The sequence below is a fragment of the Zonotrichia leucophrys genome, unplaced genomic scaffold (genome assembly GCF_028769735.1).
Source record: "Zonotrichia leucophrys gambelii isolate GWCS_2022_RI unplaced genomic scaffold, RI_Zleu_2.0 Scaffold_376_50358, whole genome shotgun sequence".
NCBI classification, from domain to species: Eukaryota; Metazoa; Chordata; class Aves; order Passeriformes; family Passerellidae; genus Zonotrichia; species Zonotrichia leucophrys.
This window is the reverse complement of record NW_026992581.1, coordinates 29,714-45,904: the sequence shown is the minus strand read 5'-3', so window position 1 is coordinate 45,904 and position 16,191 is coordinate 29,714. Positions and strand designations below refer to the sequence as shown.

The window sequence follows — 16,191 nt, the reverse complement described above, 5'->3', positions numbered from 1 at the left end:
CTCCAAAGCATCTTTAAGTCTGTCCACAAATTTTATAAAGCTTTCTTCAATGCCTTGTTTTATAGTAGAAAAATGCATTGTTGGCATTGACTCATCCTGCATAAGAAGCAAGGAGGTTTTTGCTGCAATTGCTACATCCTGCAGCGCTTCTTTATTCAGAGTTTCCATTTGTTCTGCTGGCTTTTGAAAGTCTCCTTCACCAGCCAATTGTTCTACTGTGAAGTTGGTCTTAGTAGCATCGGCAGTATATGAATCTGATAACGTTTTTAAGTGTTTCTTCCAATGCCTATCCCATAACAAATATTCTGCCGGTGACAGAAGGCATTGTGAAATATTTTTTACATCGTGAGGAAGCAAAACATGTGCAGAGAACATGGCTTCTAGGAAATTTCTAAAGATATGTGAACTACGTCCATGTTCCTTGGCTATATTTCTCAATTGTACCAGTTCCTTATTAGAAATTGGTTTCCATGCCTTGATATTAGATTCCCCACCGTTCCTTCCTTGCCTGTACTCGACCGGAAAGGCTGTGATTTTCTGTGCTAGGTCCCAGTTCCCAGACTTTGTAGCTTCTATCTTAATAAGAGCCCATGGGTCTATATTAATCGCATCAAAATCAGATTCATCAGAAGAGCTCTCATTGTCTGAGGAACACTGTGAGGGACATGCTACCCGTGAATTCCTTTTCTTTCGTTTAGAAGCATTTTTCGCCGTTTTCAATGACTGGCCCGAAGTTAGCGCTGTTGGGTGAGAACAGCAGGGACCGGATTGGGTTGGGGAGGGACACCACAGGTGGTCTCTGATCCGTTCGGGTGGCAGGAGGGTTGGGTCAGGGGTTGGAGGGACGGGTGGGGGCAGGGGGGGTATGGGGGCTGTGGATGCACGCCTGGGGGGTTTGGGGGTACGCAAGCAATGCCACTGGTTTGGGATACGACAGGTGTAGGGTGAGCTGGTGTTACTGCACATGTGTGCGGCTCGGCGCAGGAGGACAGGTTGTGGGCATGGCTCGGGAATGTGGCGGGAGGGCCGGAGCGGTCTCGGGGGGGGCGGTCGCGGGGGTGGGGGATAGCAGCGCAGGGTTGGGGGGGGCGGCGGCGATAACGGGACCGGGGAACGCGGCGGGCGCGGCGGGGGGAGCGGGGGGCAGGGCGGGGACAGCAGCGGGAGCGGGGGGTACCGCGACGGAGCAAGCGGGGGCGGGGAACGGCGGCGCGGGGGTAGGCAACGGCAGCACGGGCGCGGGGGGAGGGGTGGTCGCAGCGGAGGGTACAGCGGCAGGGACAGGGAACGGGGCCCCCGAGGCCGGACGCGGGAAGGAAGCGGGGCCGGGGAGATGGGAGGCTGCAGGAAACGGGGAGTTGGGCAGCGCGGGTCCCGCGAGGGGGGGGAATGTGGGGGCGGCCTGCTTGGCTTCTGCCTCTGAGGTGGTTTCTGCAGGAAGCACCGCAGAGCCCAGCGGCTCTCTGGCCTGGAAGGCACATTCCTCTGTTATCTTACCAGCGCAATTAGCATATGAAGAGGAAAGATCTGTTAGTTTGGAAATTTTTTCAGAGTTCGATTTTTCAATCGTTTTTGTTATTATATGAAATAAAGGTAAGAAGTTAGTAACAGAAAAGTCCTGTTTTGTTTGAGACATATAAATGGTGTTTCCAACTGTATCCCAAAAGGAATTTTCAGTAATTGTGATCTTATCAGTTTCAGGGAAATTCAGCACAATCCAAGATACAAATTTTTTAAGAGTCTTTTTTGACAGACTACCTTTAGAAAAAGTGAAGTTGTTAACAGATAAGGTTTCTACAATGGTTAAATATAACTCTCTCTCACGTGTTGTTAGTCTTAGAGTGCTTAAACAAGTACCCATGATTTTCAAGCCCTTTCCACAGAAAAACGAGAAAAAAAAGAAAAAAAAACGAAAAAGGCTTTTAGAGCACCCAAGGTATGTGCGCAAACTTAATACTTACGTCCTTTGGGGTCAGGGATCTGTGGAAGGGATTCTGCTCCTCAATTCTCCTCAGACTTTATCTCGTCCAGATGTATTGTTGAGGGTCGAATTGAGCCTTTCGCAGAGAAGATTTTCTAAAACAAAAAGTCCTTTCGCAGAAGGAGAGGCTTCCCAAACCGGCAATAACCGGAGGCCCTGAAAGGCTCCGATGCTCTGGTGACGCTTCGCTCCTGGGGGCCAGGGTCCGACGACACGTTGGGCACCACTTAAATGAGCCTTGCTTGGTCTTATCCTATGCAAGCTGTTACAGCTCCAGAGCTCAGTCCCCAAGGGGACTGGGTGCTAGAAGCCAGCTCGCTCTCAGACCAAGGCCGCGGGTCAGCCCCTAGCAAGCAGGGAGATATTCAGCTCTTAGTGATTAGGCAGCTCTTGTGATTTCAGCTTTGCTTGCTAGGTAGCTTTTCCCTTGGCCTAAGGCTCCAGCAGACGGCAGAGAGAGGAGAAGCAGAAGACGCTGGCTGTTCCACGAGTATGGCTTTATTGCAGTGTCCGTGAAGGGTCTCAGCTCTTCTTCCGAGTTAGTAGGGGTACAGTATGCGACTTTTATACCCTTGGCCTGGATCCAATCCTGACCAATGGCAAAGGTGTTAGGGTGACCATAAGTGACCAATGGTAGGGTTAACCAAATATTGCCTTACATGGCTATAGGGATAAGGTACAAGGCGGATGTCCCTGGAGACAGGAAACTTCTTTGCCGCTGTGTCAGCATTCTATTCTCCAAGGGGCCCTGGCTAAACCTGAGGGGTTTACTACACCTGCACCCAGGCCCTTTGCAATAAACCGCAAGTTCCACGCCCTGGCTGCAGAGCTCTCTCGTCTCCGTCCGTCCCGACCGTCCTGCCCCCGACGCTCCTACAAACGCTCTCATCCCTTGTTTTCCCCAAACCAGGATTGCCCATTGCCAAGGCCTGGGAGGCTGCGAGGAAGAGGAAGATGCCCCGGGACACTGAGGCAGGTGAGGAGGAAGTCAGTGCCCCTTTCCCCTCTGTGCTGCTCCATCTCCCAGCCCAGCACGGCCCCGGCTGCAGCTCAGCCCTGGGGGATCTCCTTGCCCTTGCCTGTGGCACGGAGGCAAATCCCATCCTGTCCTTGTCCTTCCTCCCCCAGAGCAGGAGCTGAGCATGGAGAGCAGGGAGGACAAATGCCCGCGGCAGAACCTGGTGGAAGAGGCCGTTTTGAGCGGCTCCACGGCGCAGGAAGCCAACGGGGAGGAAAAGCCCCGGAGATGCCGCACGAGGAGGGGCTGCAAACGCAGCCGGCGGGGATCTGAGGGGGAAAGAGCCAGCCTGGGCCGGGAAGGCGGCCGGAGACGGAGCCAGAGCTCGGAGCTGGTGCTCCATGAGCAGCTCCATGATGGGGAGAAGCCCCACACGTGTGGGGAGTGTGGGAAGAGCTTCAGGTGGAACTGTGACCTGATTGTGCACCAGAGGATCCACACTGGGGAGAAGCCCTACGAGTGTGGGGAGTGTGGGAAGAGCTTCAGCCAGAGCTCCAACCTGATCAGCCACCAGAGGACCCACACTGGGGAGAGGCCCTATGAGTGTTCCAAGTGTGGGAAGAGGTTTAAGACCAGCTCCATTCTCCTCCAGCACTATCGAATTCACAGAGAGGAGAGGCCCTTCCAATGCCCCGACTGCGGGAAGGGATTCAAGCACAACTCCACCCTCATCACCCACCGGCGCATCCACACTGGGGAGAGGCCCTACGAGTGTGATAAATGCAGGAAGAGGTTTAAGAGAAGCTCCCATCTCCTCCGGCACTATTGGATTCACACAGAGGAGAGGCCCTTCCGCTGTCCTGACTGCCGGAAGGGATTCAAACGCAACTGCAACCTCATCAGACACCGGCGCATCCACACAGGGGAGAGGCCCTACGAGTGTCCCCAGTGTGGGAAGAGCTTCTCCAGCAGCTCTGACTTGACCCAACACCAACAGAGGCACCACTAAGGGAAGCCCTGCGAGTGCCCCGAGTGCGGGCAGAGCTTCGTGCGCTGCTCCAGCTCCATCCCCACTGGAGGAGGCACTTTGGGAACAGCCCTGGTCACTCACATTCCATATTGAGAGCACACCTGGCTGCTTTGCCTTTTGGTTTGGCCTTAATTTTCCTCTGCTTCACCTTCATCCTTTAAAAACACCCAAAACTGGGTTAAATGAAGGAAATTCATCGAATATATCTGACGTTGCATAATTTCTCAGTTGTTTTAGAGGGAATTTAGGATTTGGGGACACGTTCTGTGTGGAGTGCTGCTGTTGCTAAGAGGCAGGAATTTGATCTCACCCTTCTTGTGTTGCTAAGAACTCCTCCCCTGACCCAAACCCCAACTCCACCCTTGGGATACCCTGTAAAAATTCCATAGCCCTGCCTTTGGGAGTTAAGAAATTGATTCCCGAAGGATCAGCCCTATACCCACTGTATTCCAAGAGGATGAACCTGTTTCACTGGATTCCCGGAGGATTCTGACTCTATCACTGTTTTTTTTTTTGTTTGTACTACTGCATTTGTATTTTTAATTCTTCTTAATAAAGAACTGTTATTTCTACTCCCATATCTTTGCCTGAGAGTTCCTTAATTTCAAAAGTATTTAATATTTTTATACTATATTATTATTATTATTATTACTATTACTACTACTACTACTACTAATAATAATAATAGTAGTAGTAAAAGCAAGAGTGTTTACATTTTCTATTTCAGTGGAGGCTCCTAACATGGGGAGACACCCCCAAGGATGGGCCATCTAATATACTTCCTGAAATATGTAAATTAGTTTATGGATATGCATGAGGGTCTATGGATATACAAGAGGCTGATGTAATAAAAACCATATTAATTAGGGGTGTCCCCGAAAATAACTAGGGGGGTCTTGGTGGCCATTACAACTTTTCCTCAGTTGTCCTTGTCTCCCATGACATCAGCCTATTGCATATTTATCGACTTTTTGCATATTCATAAAGAACTTTACATATTCCAGAAACCAAATTGCCTTCATCCTGTTTGGGGGTCCCATTCCCCTCCCACCTCAATTTGGTGGTCCCATCCCGTCCCAGCTCAATTTTGGGGTCCCACCCCTCCTCTTTTCCGCGCTCTCCCGTTTCCGATCATTCCCCCAGTCCCCTCCCCCGTGTTTGGTTTTGGGTGCTCCAGGCCCTCCTGCTCCGTTTTGGGGTCCTGACCCCGTTTTGGTTTAATTTGGGGTCCCCAGCCCATCCCCAGGGTCACCTTCCCTGCCTCCCCAAATCCGCTCCTGGCAACTGAAGAGTCATCAGGGAGACGCGCTCTGATTGGCTGGAAATTACCCCGCTCGGTCTCTGAGTATTTACCGCAGTGAGAGGCCTTGGTGTGTGGCTGGCAAGTGATGAGTCAGAGTCGGGCCGGGCGCTGATTGGCTGAAAATCGCTGAGCGGGGCCAGTGCTCTGAGTTTGTGCCCAGCAAGTGGAACGTCATCAGTGCCGCGTGTTCTGATTGGTCGGGATCTGTTTTGGGGTGGGGACGGGAGGAACTGGTGTTTCTTGGGGTTTCTTTGGGTTTAATTAGGGTTGGTTTGGGGTTTATTTGGCGTTATTTATGGACTAACTGGGGTTTATCTTGGGTTTTACTTGGTTTATTTCTGTTAATTTGGGGTTATTTGAAAATATTTGGATTTATTTGGAAGTATTCGGGTTTGTTTGGGTTTACTTGGGTTTTTTTGGAATTATTTGGGGTTCTTGGGAGTAATGTTGTTGTACATGGAGTTTTTTTAGGTGTACTTGAAATCATTTGGGGGTCTTTGAGTTTAATTTGGGTTTTTTTTTGTTTGTTTGGTTTTATGGCGGTATTTGGGATTTGTTTGGGGTTATTTGGGTCATTTTAAGGTATTTAGGGTTTTTTGGGGGGTTTTTTAGGGTTTATTTCGAGTGTATGGGGGTTACTTAGGTTTTTTGGGGTTATGTGGGGTCAAAATATCCGGGAATGTTTCTCCTGTGTAAACGGGAATTTTTCTTTAAAAATCTGAGAGGTTTTCCCCAAAAAACCGGAAATGTCCCTTAAAAATCCGTGACTTTTCCCAGTCAATAGTGACGTGGCCCGCCCCAAACCATCCAATCACCGCCCTTCATCTCCCAAATTAACAAATCACGGTGCACCCTACCCCAAACCATCCAATGACCGTGGGTCTCCCCTCAGCAACTCCCGCCTTCTTTGCCTATATCCAGCCAATCACCGTGCGCCTCCCCTCGGCAAAGCCCGCCTCGCCACCCCATCCTGTCAATCAGCACACCCTCTACGAAACCAACCAATCACCGGGCGTCTCCCCACAGCAACTCCCGCCCTCCCCGTGCTGCTCCGGCCAATCAGAGCCGAGTCCAAAGCAGCGCCCCCTGACCCCGGGGCCGGGCATGGAGCGGGCGCCCCCGCCCCCGGGACCCCCTCAGGGACCCCCGGGAGCCGCCCCGGGCTCGGGCGGGTCCTGCGGGAGGCGCTGGAGAGAGCGGGGGAGGCGCTGGGAGAGGACGGGGGGCTCCGGGAGCTGCTGAGGAGGCGCAGGGACAGGTGAGGGGTCCTGGAGGGGTCGTGAGGGGAATTTGGGGAGGGGTCTTGAGGAGGTTTGGGGGGATTTGGGGAGGGTCTGGGGGGAACTTGAGGGGGTTTTAGCGGGGTCTGTGGGTGCTGGATAGGCTTTGGAGGGGAATTTGGGGAGGGGTCCTCGGGGGGTGTCATGATCCATCCTCACGGACGGGTTTCATGATGGTTCATGGATTTGATGTCAGGATGCAAAAAGAACCAACACGGTACAAGGGGGTTTGCAATGATAATCGAAACAAATGAACCTTTATTGAATGACTACAGCAAAACGTGATAGAGGGATTAAGGGAGAGAAAAAGAGAGAGGAAGAGAGAGACAAAAGAGAGAGAGAGAGAGAGAGAGAAAGAGGGGGATAGAGCTAACAAACATAGAGACGAAGTCCTTTGGTCCAGTCCAGTCGAGGATCCGCCTGTTACATCGGGGAGATCTCGAAGTCTCTCGCTCACTCAGAGGTTTTTATTATGATAACTCTATTGGAAATTGAGAGGGGGAAATACAGATACAATAAGGAATAGATGTAACAGGTAGTCCATGCTCTCAGCAGTAAGCGAGAGCCATTGTCTTCTTGGTGCAGCGGTCACAACCTGCAGGCAAACATCTCGCTTTGGTCAGCTTGCCTCCCCCACACACCTGCCCCGGGCTGGGGGTTTCAGTGCCAGTCCTTGGAAGGAGCAGAGGGGCCTTTTCACATGGGGGTTCCATGTCTCAGTCCTTGATGGAGAGGCTCCTTCCATCTCAGTCTGTCTGTCCCGGTGGTTGTAAAACAGGTGAGGGTCTTCTGTGGGGGGCCCACCTGAAACTCAGGAGAAGTCCAGCCAGGCCGAGAGGTGGGACAGCTCCCAATGCTGTTGTTGCAAAAAGGGCACGGTGCCCCTTCTTCTTCTCATTGGGCTCAGTGTAGCACACAGCAAACAACACCTGTGAGAACAATGGCTTAGCAACGCTCTCAGGTCTCGGGGCCATTGGTGTGTGTAACTTTCTCCTACAAAGCCAGAGATTTTCGGGGTGGGGTCTTCTCTTCATCGGTCCCCAAATGAAGATCATGAGGCAGATGAGGGAAAATTCTGACAGACTCTCGCAAGGACCAATTTCAAGTCTTTATTGTTTCTGTTGGGTATGGTCCATTTGCTTGCCTCAGCTGAAAGGTGTACTTGTTAAAAACGTGAATCACTTGGTTTTAGAATTTTACAAGTTTAATAGTAACAAAATGGTTATAAAAATAGTAATATAATTAGAGTAATAAAAATTTGAATAACTGAGATTTAGGACGATACAAGGCAATAAGAACAAAGAGTTACCGATGCTCTGGGTACCTTTTCTGGGCAAAATAAGCCCAAACAAGTACACACATGTAAAGAGGTTAAGACTTAAAAGGAATAGCCTATTGCATATTCATACATCTCATACATGATACATAAATTCTATTCAAACAAAGGATTCTGTCTTGTCAGTGTCAACTTCTTCCTTTGAATGCTAATGGAGTCTTTAGAGCTGAGGAAGGCGGGGAAAAAAGTTTCTTCTGACAATGGAGCAATAAATTCTTTTTTCTGAAAGATTTATCTGTCCTGTGGCTGCTTTCTGGTGTGAATACCTCCTTCCTTTCTTTAAAAAAATATCCTACTGTTGAAGATTGCAATGCAAGATGTTTTCAATTACCATCTGTATAGCAGATTACCTTTGTCAAGTGGGCAGTTTGCCTTATCTCTCTTTTTGAGTGACCACATTCACCTCCCTCGGGAGGGGACATCTGCTGATAACAGAATATTGAATGTCACTGCATGACTGATAAGAGCTAAAACATCTCATTGTGAGATGCTCTGCCCAGAGGGAGGAGCCAAGCATTCCTACCCAGATATAATCCAGAGGTTTTTGAGACACCAGCACAGCTTTCTCCACTGGATTCCCCAGAGGAACAGCAGCTGCCTCTTCTTCCACTGGATCTTCAGAGGAAGAACACATCCTTCGCTGCAGGACCCCCTTGCTCCAACAGACCCACCCCTGACCCTGCAGGAGGACTGCAGCCACATTTCCAATTGTACTGCCACCAACACCCCACAGGGTGTCAGGTTGGCTTCTGACTCTGTCAGTGTTGTTCTAGTGTCCTGTGCCACACACAACGAGGAGATCCATTCTGCCACCGGCAAGACTATATACAATCACGAACGGAACGGGACATCCGGACCAGTGACATGAGCTTTTTATTCAACACATCAGTCTCAGCACATTGTTAGATAATGGAGACAGGATGTTAACAGCTTGCTGATCCACAGGGAATGCCAAGGAGGTGTGACATTACAGCATAACATAAAACCATCTCAGCCTAGATTTCAGCCAATCACACACAGAGCAACACATATTGGCAAGAATTCTATCCAATCATATGAAACACACGTAATGGTAGGTAAAACAAAGACTTGTTCATCTGAGACAAAGAACAGAGATCTATTCAAACTAACCTTCTAAAGATATACATTAAATAACATTGTTGCAATCCATAAGCCAGTTCTACAGAGGTCTATTGTTATTTGTCACATATGCTCCACTGCTTAGAAAATTTTTGCTGTATTTGCAATGCTAACAAAACTTCTGTCTGAGGCCTACCTCTTTTTAAACATTTCCTTAAAACCCTCTAACTTTATGAATTCCAGCATACTGCATTGTTTATTTTATTCCTTTTTTTCTTTTTCCTGTTAAAGAACTGTTATTTCCTGCTCCCATATTTTTTTCCTGAGAGCCTCTTAATTAAAAAATTAGAGCAATCAGGAGGGGTGGGGAGGGTTTACATTGTCCATTTCAGGGGAGGCTCCTGCCTTCCTTAGCAGACTCCTGTCTTTCCAAACCCAGACACTTGGTATCCATCAGAAGGCAGAAGCTGTTGTCCCTTCCTGGAATGATTTTTGCTCAAAAGTGATTTTCTGCAGCACAGAACCACCATCCGCTATTGACTTTCACAGGACAATGACATTCTTACAGAGATGCTGTCAAGTTGCCTTGTGTGCTTCTGGCTGCTTTTCTTGCTCTCTGGATGAAAACATCAGCCCAGCGTCTGATGGCCAATGCTGCAGGTGCTGCCCGTCTGGCTGTGGCCAGCAGCTCGTGCCCAAACACAAGCGGGTGCCTTCTGGGCAAGGGGATGGACTGGCATTAGCAGCCATTTTCCCTGGTGAACCTGGGAGGCACCTGGGCAAGTGCAGAAGATTGGGATGACCCTGGCATGAGAGAATGTGTGGTGTGTCTCTGATGGTGCTGCCAGCACTGTGAGCCAAGACAAGCGCTGGAAGCATATTGAAGTTCACCATATATTGAAGTTGGAGGGGAGACGACCCACCTTGCGTTGGTCAGCATCGACTCCACTTTATTGATCAATCAGGCACTTTTTATAACAGTGTTAATTCACTTCATGCATATTGCAAAATCTGAGCTCACAATAGGTCAGAGATTACACACCAACTCCTCCTTATGTTTCCAATACCAAGATTTGGGTTCTCAAAATTATTCTTGCTTTCCCAAAACAGCCAAAGATAGAACATCTACTTGTTATGAGAAAGCTGCCTGAGAACTCTGATGTGCAAGGCTCTCAAGGCCTTCATTTTTGCCACTTTTACCTGTAGTTAAAAATAACCTGAGAACCTCTGCTGTTCACAGAAACAGGCTGTGAGAACCTGCTCCTCACAGCTGCTTTCTAAGCCATCTCTGAAAAAATCTCCAACAGAAGCACACACATCCTGCCACTTTCGGCTCTTCCATGGACATGGAACACACTTGTTCCCCCAGCTCCAGAAGACGATGCAGCAATAAAAACATTCCTGCAGGAACCACCAAAGGCCAAGGGGCGTTTGGCCACTTTCCCTTCCGCACCGCACGCTTGGGCAAATCGTGCAGACCAAGCAGCCTTTCCCCTCTTCCCCATTGGCCTGAAGACACTGTGCACCAAGAGAAAGCTCCTGGACACCCGGCTATCCAACAACAGCAATTTAATGTTCCTCTAGTGGGTGAAGGGAAAGGAAGTGCTGGCAGAGGAGAGGTGTTCCCCGCAGGCTCAGGCGGCCCCAGCAGACGCAGCCTCCCGGATCAGTTCTCCACAGCGCCGCGGCAGGACACTCAGCCACGGGCACACAGGAAAGGCCGCGACTGCCAGAGGCGGCGGAGTTGGTCTCGCATCCTCTGGAGCCGGGAGGAGGGAACGCTCTGTACAGCTAAAAGGATGTGCAGAGCTTGAAGCGCCAGGCATGAGATGGCAGGGCTGCTGTCATCCGTCATGTCCCGAAGGGCTGCAGAGAGAGAAACAGAGGCACAGTCAGAGGCTGGATCTGCCGGGAGCTGGGCAGAGCCTCCAGCCTCGTCCGTGCCACGCAGCTGCTGGCACGGCCTGGAGGAAGCAGGAGCCAAGAAGGACGAGCTGGCAGCTGCTGGCCAGGAATGTCCCGCAGGCCCCTGCAAGGTGTCTGCGCTGTGGCCCCGCTGCCCTTGGGGCACGCACGGAGCGGAGCCATCGGCGGGCGGGCCAGGGAACGCAGCTGCCAGCGGCAGCCCCCGCCGAGAGCCCGCGGGCCTCACTCACCGCTGCAGATGATGCGGAAGTGCGGCTGCTGCCCTGTCAGGTAGCGCCCGGCCATCCCTGGGGAGCACAGAGCGTGTCCTGCCTTCAGAGGCACAGCTGCCGCCCACGGGCGCTGCCAGCCCTGAGGCCTCACGCCCTGCTGGCCGGGCAGGGCTCAGCCCGGGCCCCTGGCGCACGCTGCCGCCCCAGGGCACGGCTGCCAGAGGGCGGCAGCAGCAATGCCCAGGCCAGCGGGGGCTGCCCATGCCCGCGCCCGGATCCTGCTGCCGGCACAGCAGGCGGGGCCGGGGCCGAGCTGCGGCAATGGGGCGGGCCGGGGAGGGAGCCGGGCTTGGCGCTCACCCATGAACCTGACGGCCGCCTCTCGCAGGGGCTCCTGTGCGCTCCGCAGGTAGGGCAGGGCCAGGCGCAGGTGCTCGGCCGCTCGGCTCCTGTCCTCTGCCAGCTGCAGAGAGCGGCAGGGCACGGAGGGAAAGGGTTGATGCGGGCCCTGCCCCTGGGCCGGGCGCTCCCCACGGCCGGCGCTGCTCCCCCTGCCCACAGAGCCCCGAGGCCCGGCCAGCAGCCGCAGGCGCCGGGCTCGGCACGGGGCACAGGGCCCGGCGAGCCGCGGTGCCGCCCCGCAGCAGAGCCCGGCTGGCTCGGGGCTCCGTCGGCACCGGCCTTGGGGCCAGAGGAGCCTGGAGCAGAGCCCGCACGGCCCAGGGAAGGGAGCGGCGTGTGGGGCGCAGGCCGGTGCCCCTGCGTGCGGCACTGGGCAGGGGCCACAGCTGCCAGCCCCACAGACTGGGCGCCGTGGGCAGGCGGCTGCTGCAGGGATTGGGCTGGGCATTCCAGGCTGTCCTTACCAAGCACTCAGCAAATCTCCACATTTGATCCGTCTGCAGCAGCTGCTTGAGATCCTTCCTCTTCAGGAAGCTCACTGCAGAAAGCAGCGTTTCCCGAGAGGCCTGCAGAGCAGCAGAGAGCCAGAGATGGCACCGCAGCCCAGGGCACAGGAGCCGCATCTCTGAGCCAGGGCCGGGAGGAGGCTGGAGCCCGTCAGGTGCCAGGGGCTGGGGAGACAGCTGAGCCCCCTTCCATGGGGACACCCAGGAGGCCTCACCTGTGCCACACACGGGTTCTCATCGTGGCAGTGGAAGAAGAGTGGGAGCAGGCTCTGGCTCACAGGCTTCTTCAGGGGCTTTTCTCCCTCTGCCACTACCAAGGCGATCACGTCTTGGAAGAGGCGAATGGAGAGCAGCTGCACAAGGCTGTTGTCCTGTTGGAAAGGAAGCCAAAGCTCTCCACATCCGCTGCTCCAGGCCCCCCTGTGCCCAGGCCCAAGGCAGCACCCAAGTGCCCATGGCTGAGGACACAGAGCCTCACATTGTCAAAGAGGTGCCAGAGCGCCTCAGCCAGCTGCAGGGCGATGGGGCTGGCTATTGCCAGGTCTTCCTGCAGCATCAGGAGGCTGAGCACAATGAGGGTCTTCTCCACGATGTCTTCATCCCTATCCCACAGTAGCTTCACAAGGTTTTCAGTAAGGCTGTACATGCTTGGATCCTGTGTGCAAAACAAGGCTGAGCAACCCCACGCTGCTGCTGCTGCTGCTGCAGGGCTCAGAGGCCGAAGGCCTGTACCAAAGCACTCAGGCAGCTGAACAGCGAGCCTGGAGAGCTGGGAGCAGCTGCCACAACAGCCAAAGCCCAGCTAAGCCCAGGGGGCTGCTTGCCCCACCCCCACGCTGCCAGCACAGCTTCAGCTGTTGCCTCCTTCTCACCATCGAGGTCAGCACCACGAGGCCTCGGAGCGCCACGCGACGCATCTGCCTGGACTGGCTCTGCAGGTGCCTTGTCAGGATCTCCAGGACTTGTTCAGCGCATTGGCTCAAGTCCAGGCAATCCAGGAGCTGCAAGGCACAGAGCAGGCACAGAGGTGCCCAGCTGGCAGGAGCTCAGAAGTGCACAGGGCCGAGCCAAGGCAGCAGCACAGGGCACGGGCAGCGTCCCAGGCAGCTGCGGCTACGAGAGGGCAGAGGGGTGGGAGGCAGCTGAGCCAGGCAGCGCTGGCCATGGGGCTCACCTCCACCAGGAAGGCCAGGGCGGGCAGTTCCCAGTCTGAAACGCCTTGGCTGAGCAGCTCAAAGAGGCCGGATGCCATGCTGCAGCACCAGATGATGGAGACACGGCGCATCTCCCTGGCAGGGAGAAAAAGGCACCATTGCTCCTGGGCCGGGCGGGCAAAGCTCTCCCAGGGCTGACTGGCAGAGCTCTGGTCTGCTCCCGAGCTCCCCGGGGGCGCTTTGGGAGGCGGCTGTTCCCGGGCACCCTCCTCTGCCGGCCTTTTCCAGGCTGCTCATCCCTCCCTTGGTGACAAGGCCCTGCCGCCCATGAGCACGGGGACTGTGTGGGGCGTTGCGGGCACAAAGGAGAGGGGCGGTGGGGAGAACGAGGTCTCACCTGGCCAGCAGACCCACTGCACAGTGGTGGGTGTCGGCACGGAGCAGCGTGTCCCAGGCACGTTTGCGCTCCATGGACAGCACCACGTGCTCATAGCGCATTTGGCAGAGCAGGGCCTTCAGGGTCTGCAGCGCAAAGCTGTGTGCAGAGCAAAGGCCAGGTCACGCTGGGAGCCCCGGCTCCTGCCCTGGGGCATGGGAGGGACGGGGAGACTGGGAGGACTGGCACGGAGCACCTGTTGGGGTTGGCGGAGAGGCCGTGTTGCTCCTGGCATCCCTGCCAGAAGGTCTCAACCTCTTCTGGCATCTCCTGCGTGCTGATGTAAGCTTGGAAGAGCAGATGCAGAAAGAGACTGGGGAAATACTCCAGCACGACAGGCGAGCGCCAGGCCAGATTGAAGATTTTCCACAGTGCCACGGTTGCCTGCAAGAAATAAAACAGCCAGAGACAACGCTCAGTGGCCAAGACATCCACGTGGCAGGGACTGAGCGTGCAAGGGAGAGGTCGAGGGAGACACGGGGGGAGCAGGCGGCCTGGTGCCCCTGAGCCCTGCCCCTAAGGCAGGATTCAGCCCAGTGCCTGAGGCAGGGAGATGCAGCTGGGGGGAGCACAGAGAGCTGGCTGCTGGAGAGGCGGCCTGGGGGCTGGCAAAGGCCGGCACCAGAAACTCACAGCCAGGGCAAAGACTCCTGCGTCGTCCCCATCAGAGGTGTACACGCTGTGCATTGGCCAGGCGCTGAGCACATGGAGGAGCAGCTGCAGCGCCGGCTCCGCAGTCCTGCTCGAGGACATGATGGTTCCCCACATGGTGGCGGCAGCTCTGTGGGGTCAGAGCTCTGTGTCAGGGCGGGCTCGGCCACAGCGCCGTGGCCTGGGCAGCTGCAGGGCCCCGCGCTGGCCCTCAGCCCTGCCTCTGCCCACTGCCCCTGGCCGGCAGCGGCCAGCCAGCCCTCGTGGGTACAGGCCCCGAGGGGCAGGGAGAGAGCGTGGCACCAGGCTCAGGAGCTGACATGGCAGCACTGGAAAACAGAGGAGCCAGAGGATCCTGGAACTGCCCGCCTGTCTGGCAGCCAGCAGGGACAGGCTCTACAGGGTGACGGGCTGGTGAAGCCTAAGCCCTCAAGGCACGTGGGGCTGCCCTACCTGTCACACGATGGGGCCCAGCGCAAGAGGGTGATCAGCACGTCACAGGGGTGTTCCTGGGTCAGCTCCAGAAGGGCCTTGTCCAGCCTGTGCCCAGCAGACTCATTGGCCGTGAGCCACTGGTGGATGTACCTCACCATGGCGGGCACCTGCAGAGGGCACGGGGAGACTCGCAGAGCTGCCAGAGCAGCAACTTCCCCTGAGAAGTGCTTCCCTTCCAACCGCATTGGGCCGGGCCTCAAAGGCCGAGGGAGCCCAGCAGAGCCAGCTGGAGGTGCCACACCACTGCTGGGGCCATCGAGCCCTTGCCCAGGCTGCTTACTTGTGTTGGATTGGAGACACCCTTCTCCACAAGCAAATCCAGCATGGCAGCACCGGTCTCGGCATCGAGGAACGGAAGCTTGGCCAAGACGCCCGTGCCCACACCGTCGGTCTCTTCCTGCCAAGGGCACGTGATGAATTCACAGAGGGTCTGGGGGAGAAGGGCAGCAAGAGAGGGAGAATCCATGGAGCGCTCCAAGCCTGGTGCTTGGCTGAGCAGTGCCAGCAGGCCCAGCCCAGGTGGGGATGGCCGCAGGTACCTGCGCCGTTCTGCCCAAGCGGCCACGGGCGGCTTCCTGTTCTTGTGTCCCGTCCTTGGCTGCATCTGGCAAAGAGCGAGCGCAGCCAGAGCTGAGGGGCTGCGGGAGAGGCCAGAGAACACAGCCCAGCCCTGAGCTCCCCAGGCAGGGAGAGCCTCGGGATGCCCCGGGGGATGGAGCGCGGCTGCCAGGTGCTCCAGCCCAGCTTCTGTCCTATCCATGGATATGTCCACAGGGATGGGATGGGATGGGATGGGATGGGATGGGATGGGATGGGATGGGATGGGATGGGATGGGGCCAAGCTGGCTGCAGGCACCAGCCCTTCGGCCCAGCTCTGACACTCACGCTCCTGCAGCAGCTGGAACTGCTCCAGTTCTTCAGGCTGCTGTGCTGAGGTAGCTCCAGCCTCTTCCTCCTCCAGCCAGGCCAGCTTGGGCACGCTGGGGGGTCTCTGCTCCATGTCACTCTTTGCAGTTAGAAGAGCTTGCTGAAGCAGAGAGGCCTTGGAAGGGCTGAAGATGAGCAAGTGCTGCAGTCGTGCCCTGAAGGCACCTGCACCAGAGGAGCCTCGGGAAGGCTACAGGACAGGAAGTCCTGCAGTCTGTCCTCGAGGGCAGCAGCAAGAGAGAAGTCTCAAGAAGGAAATAGGACTGCAAGTCTGCAGTCTGTCCTCGAGGGCACCGGCCGCAGGGATGGCAGACGCTTGGGAAATGTTCCACGTCCCCGAGTCCCGCAGCCTGGCCTCGAGGTCACCTGCACAGGGAACACCTCGGAAAAGCTCCGGGTCAGCAAGGAACGAGCTGGCTGTGTGGGGGCTCCTCACAGCCCTGCTCTGTCCCGTCCTGTCCCGTCGCGTGCACCCAGCACTGTGGCGTGGCCGTGGCGCCGCCAGCACCTACGT

General features: G+C 55.3%; 1 protein-coding gene and 1 pseudogene across 1 annotated transcript; one reads left to right on the top strand and one right to left on the bottom strand.

Annotated features, from left to right (window-relative positions):
- Positions 1 to 1,333: 1,333 nt before the first annotated feature.
- Positions 1,334 to 4,025, top strand: LOC135441622 (zinc finger protein 135-like; annotated as a pseudogene).
- A 7,253-nt stretch (positions 4,026 to 11,278) lies between these two features.
- Positions 11,279 to 15,750, bottom strand: LOC135441620 (uncharacterized). Its single transcript, XM_064701178.1, has 13 exons — positions 15,636 to 15,750; positions 15,290 to 15,354; positions 15,031 to 15,180; positions 14,709 to 14,857; positions 14,238 to 14,385; positions 13,801 to 13,988; positions 13,566 to 13,703; positions 13,189 to 13,303; positions 12,887 to 13,015; positions 12,493 to 12,669; positions 12,230 to 12,385; positions 11,973 to 12,074; positions 11,279 to 11,569 (listed from the first exon to the last, which is right to left on the bottom strand). The coding sequence occupies exons 1-13, from the start codon at positions 15,748 to 15,750 to the stop codon at positions 11,279 to 11,281; spliced, it is 1,923 nt and encodes a 640-aa protein (XP_064557248.1).
- Between the last annotated feature and the right edge of the window lie 441 nt (positions 15,751 to 16,191).

What these genes read in the sequence shown, in the direction of transcription:
- LOC135441620 (XM_064701178.1), bottom strand. Translation starts at nt 15,750, where the DNA reads ATGGAGCAGAGACCCCCCAGCGTGCCCAAGCTGGCCTGGCTGGAGGAG. An exon ending in CCCTGGCCTTCCTGGTGGAG is followed by an intron (nt 13,016 to 13,188) that starts GTGAGCCCCATG and finishes TGTGCCTTGCAG; the next exon opens with CTCCTGGATTGCCTGGACTT. An exon ending in AGAACCCGTGTGTGGCACAG is followed by an intron (nt 12,075 to 12,229) that starts GTGAGGCCTCCT and finishes GCTGCTCTGCAG; the next exon opens with GCCTCTCGGGAAACGCTGCT.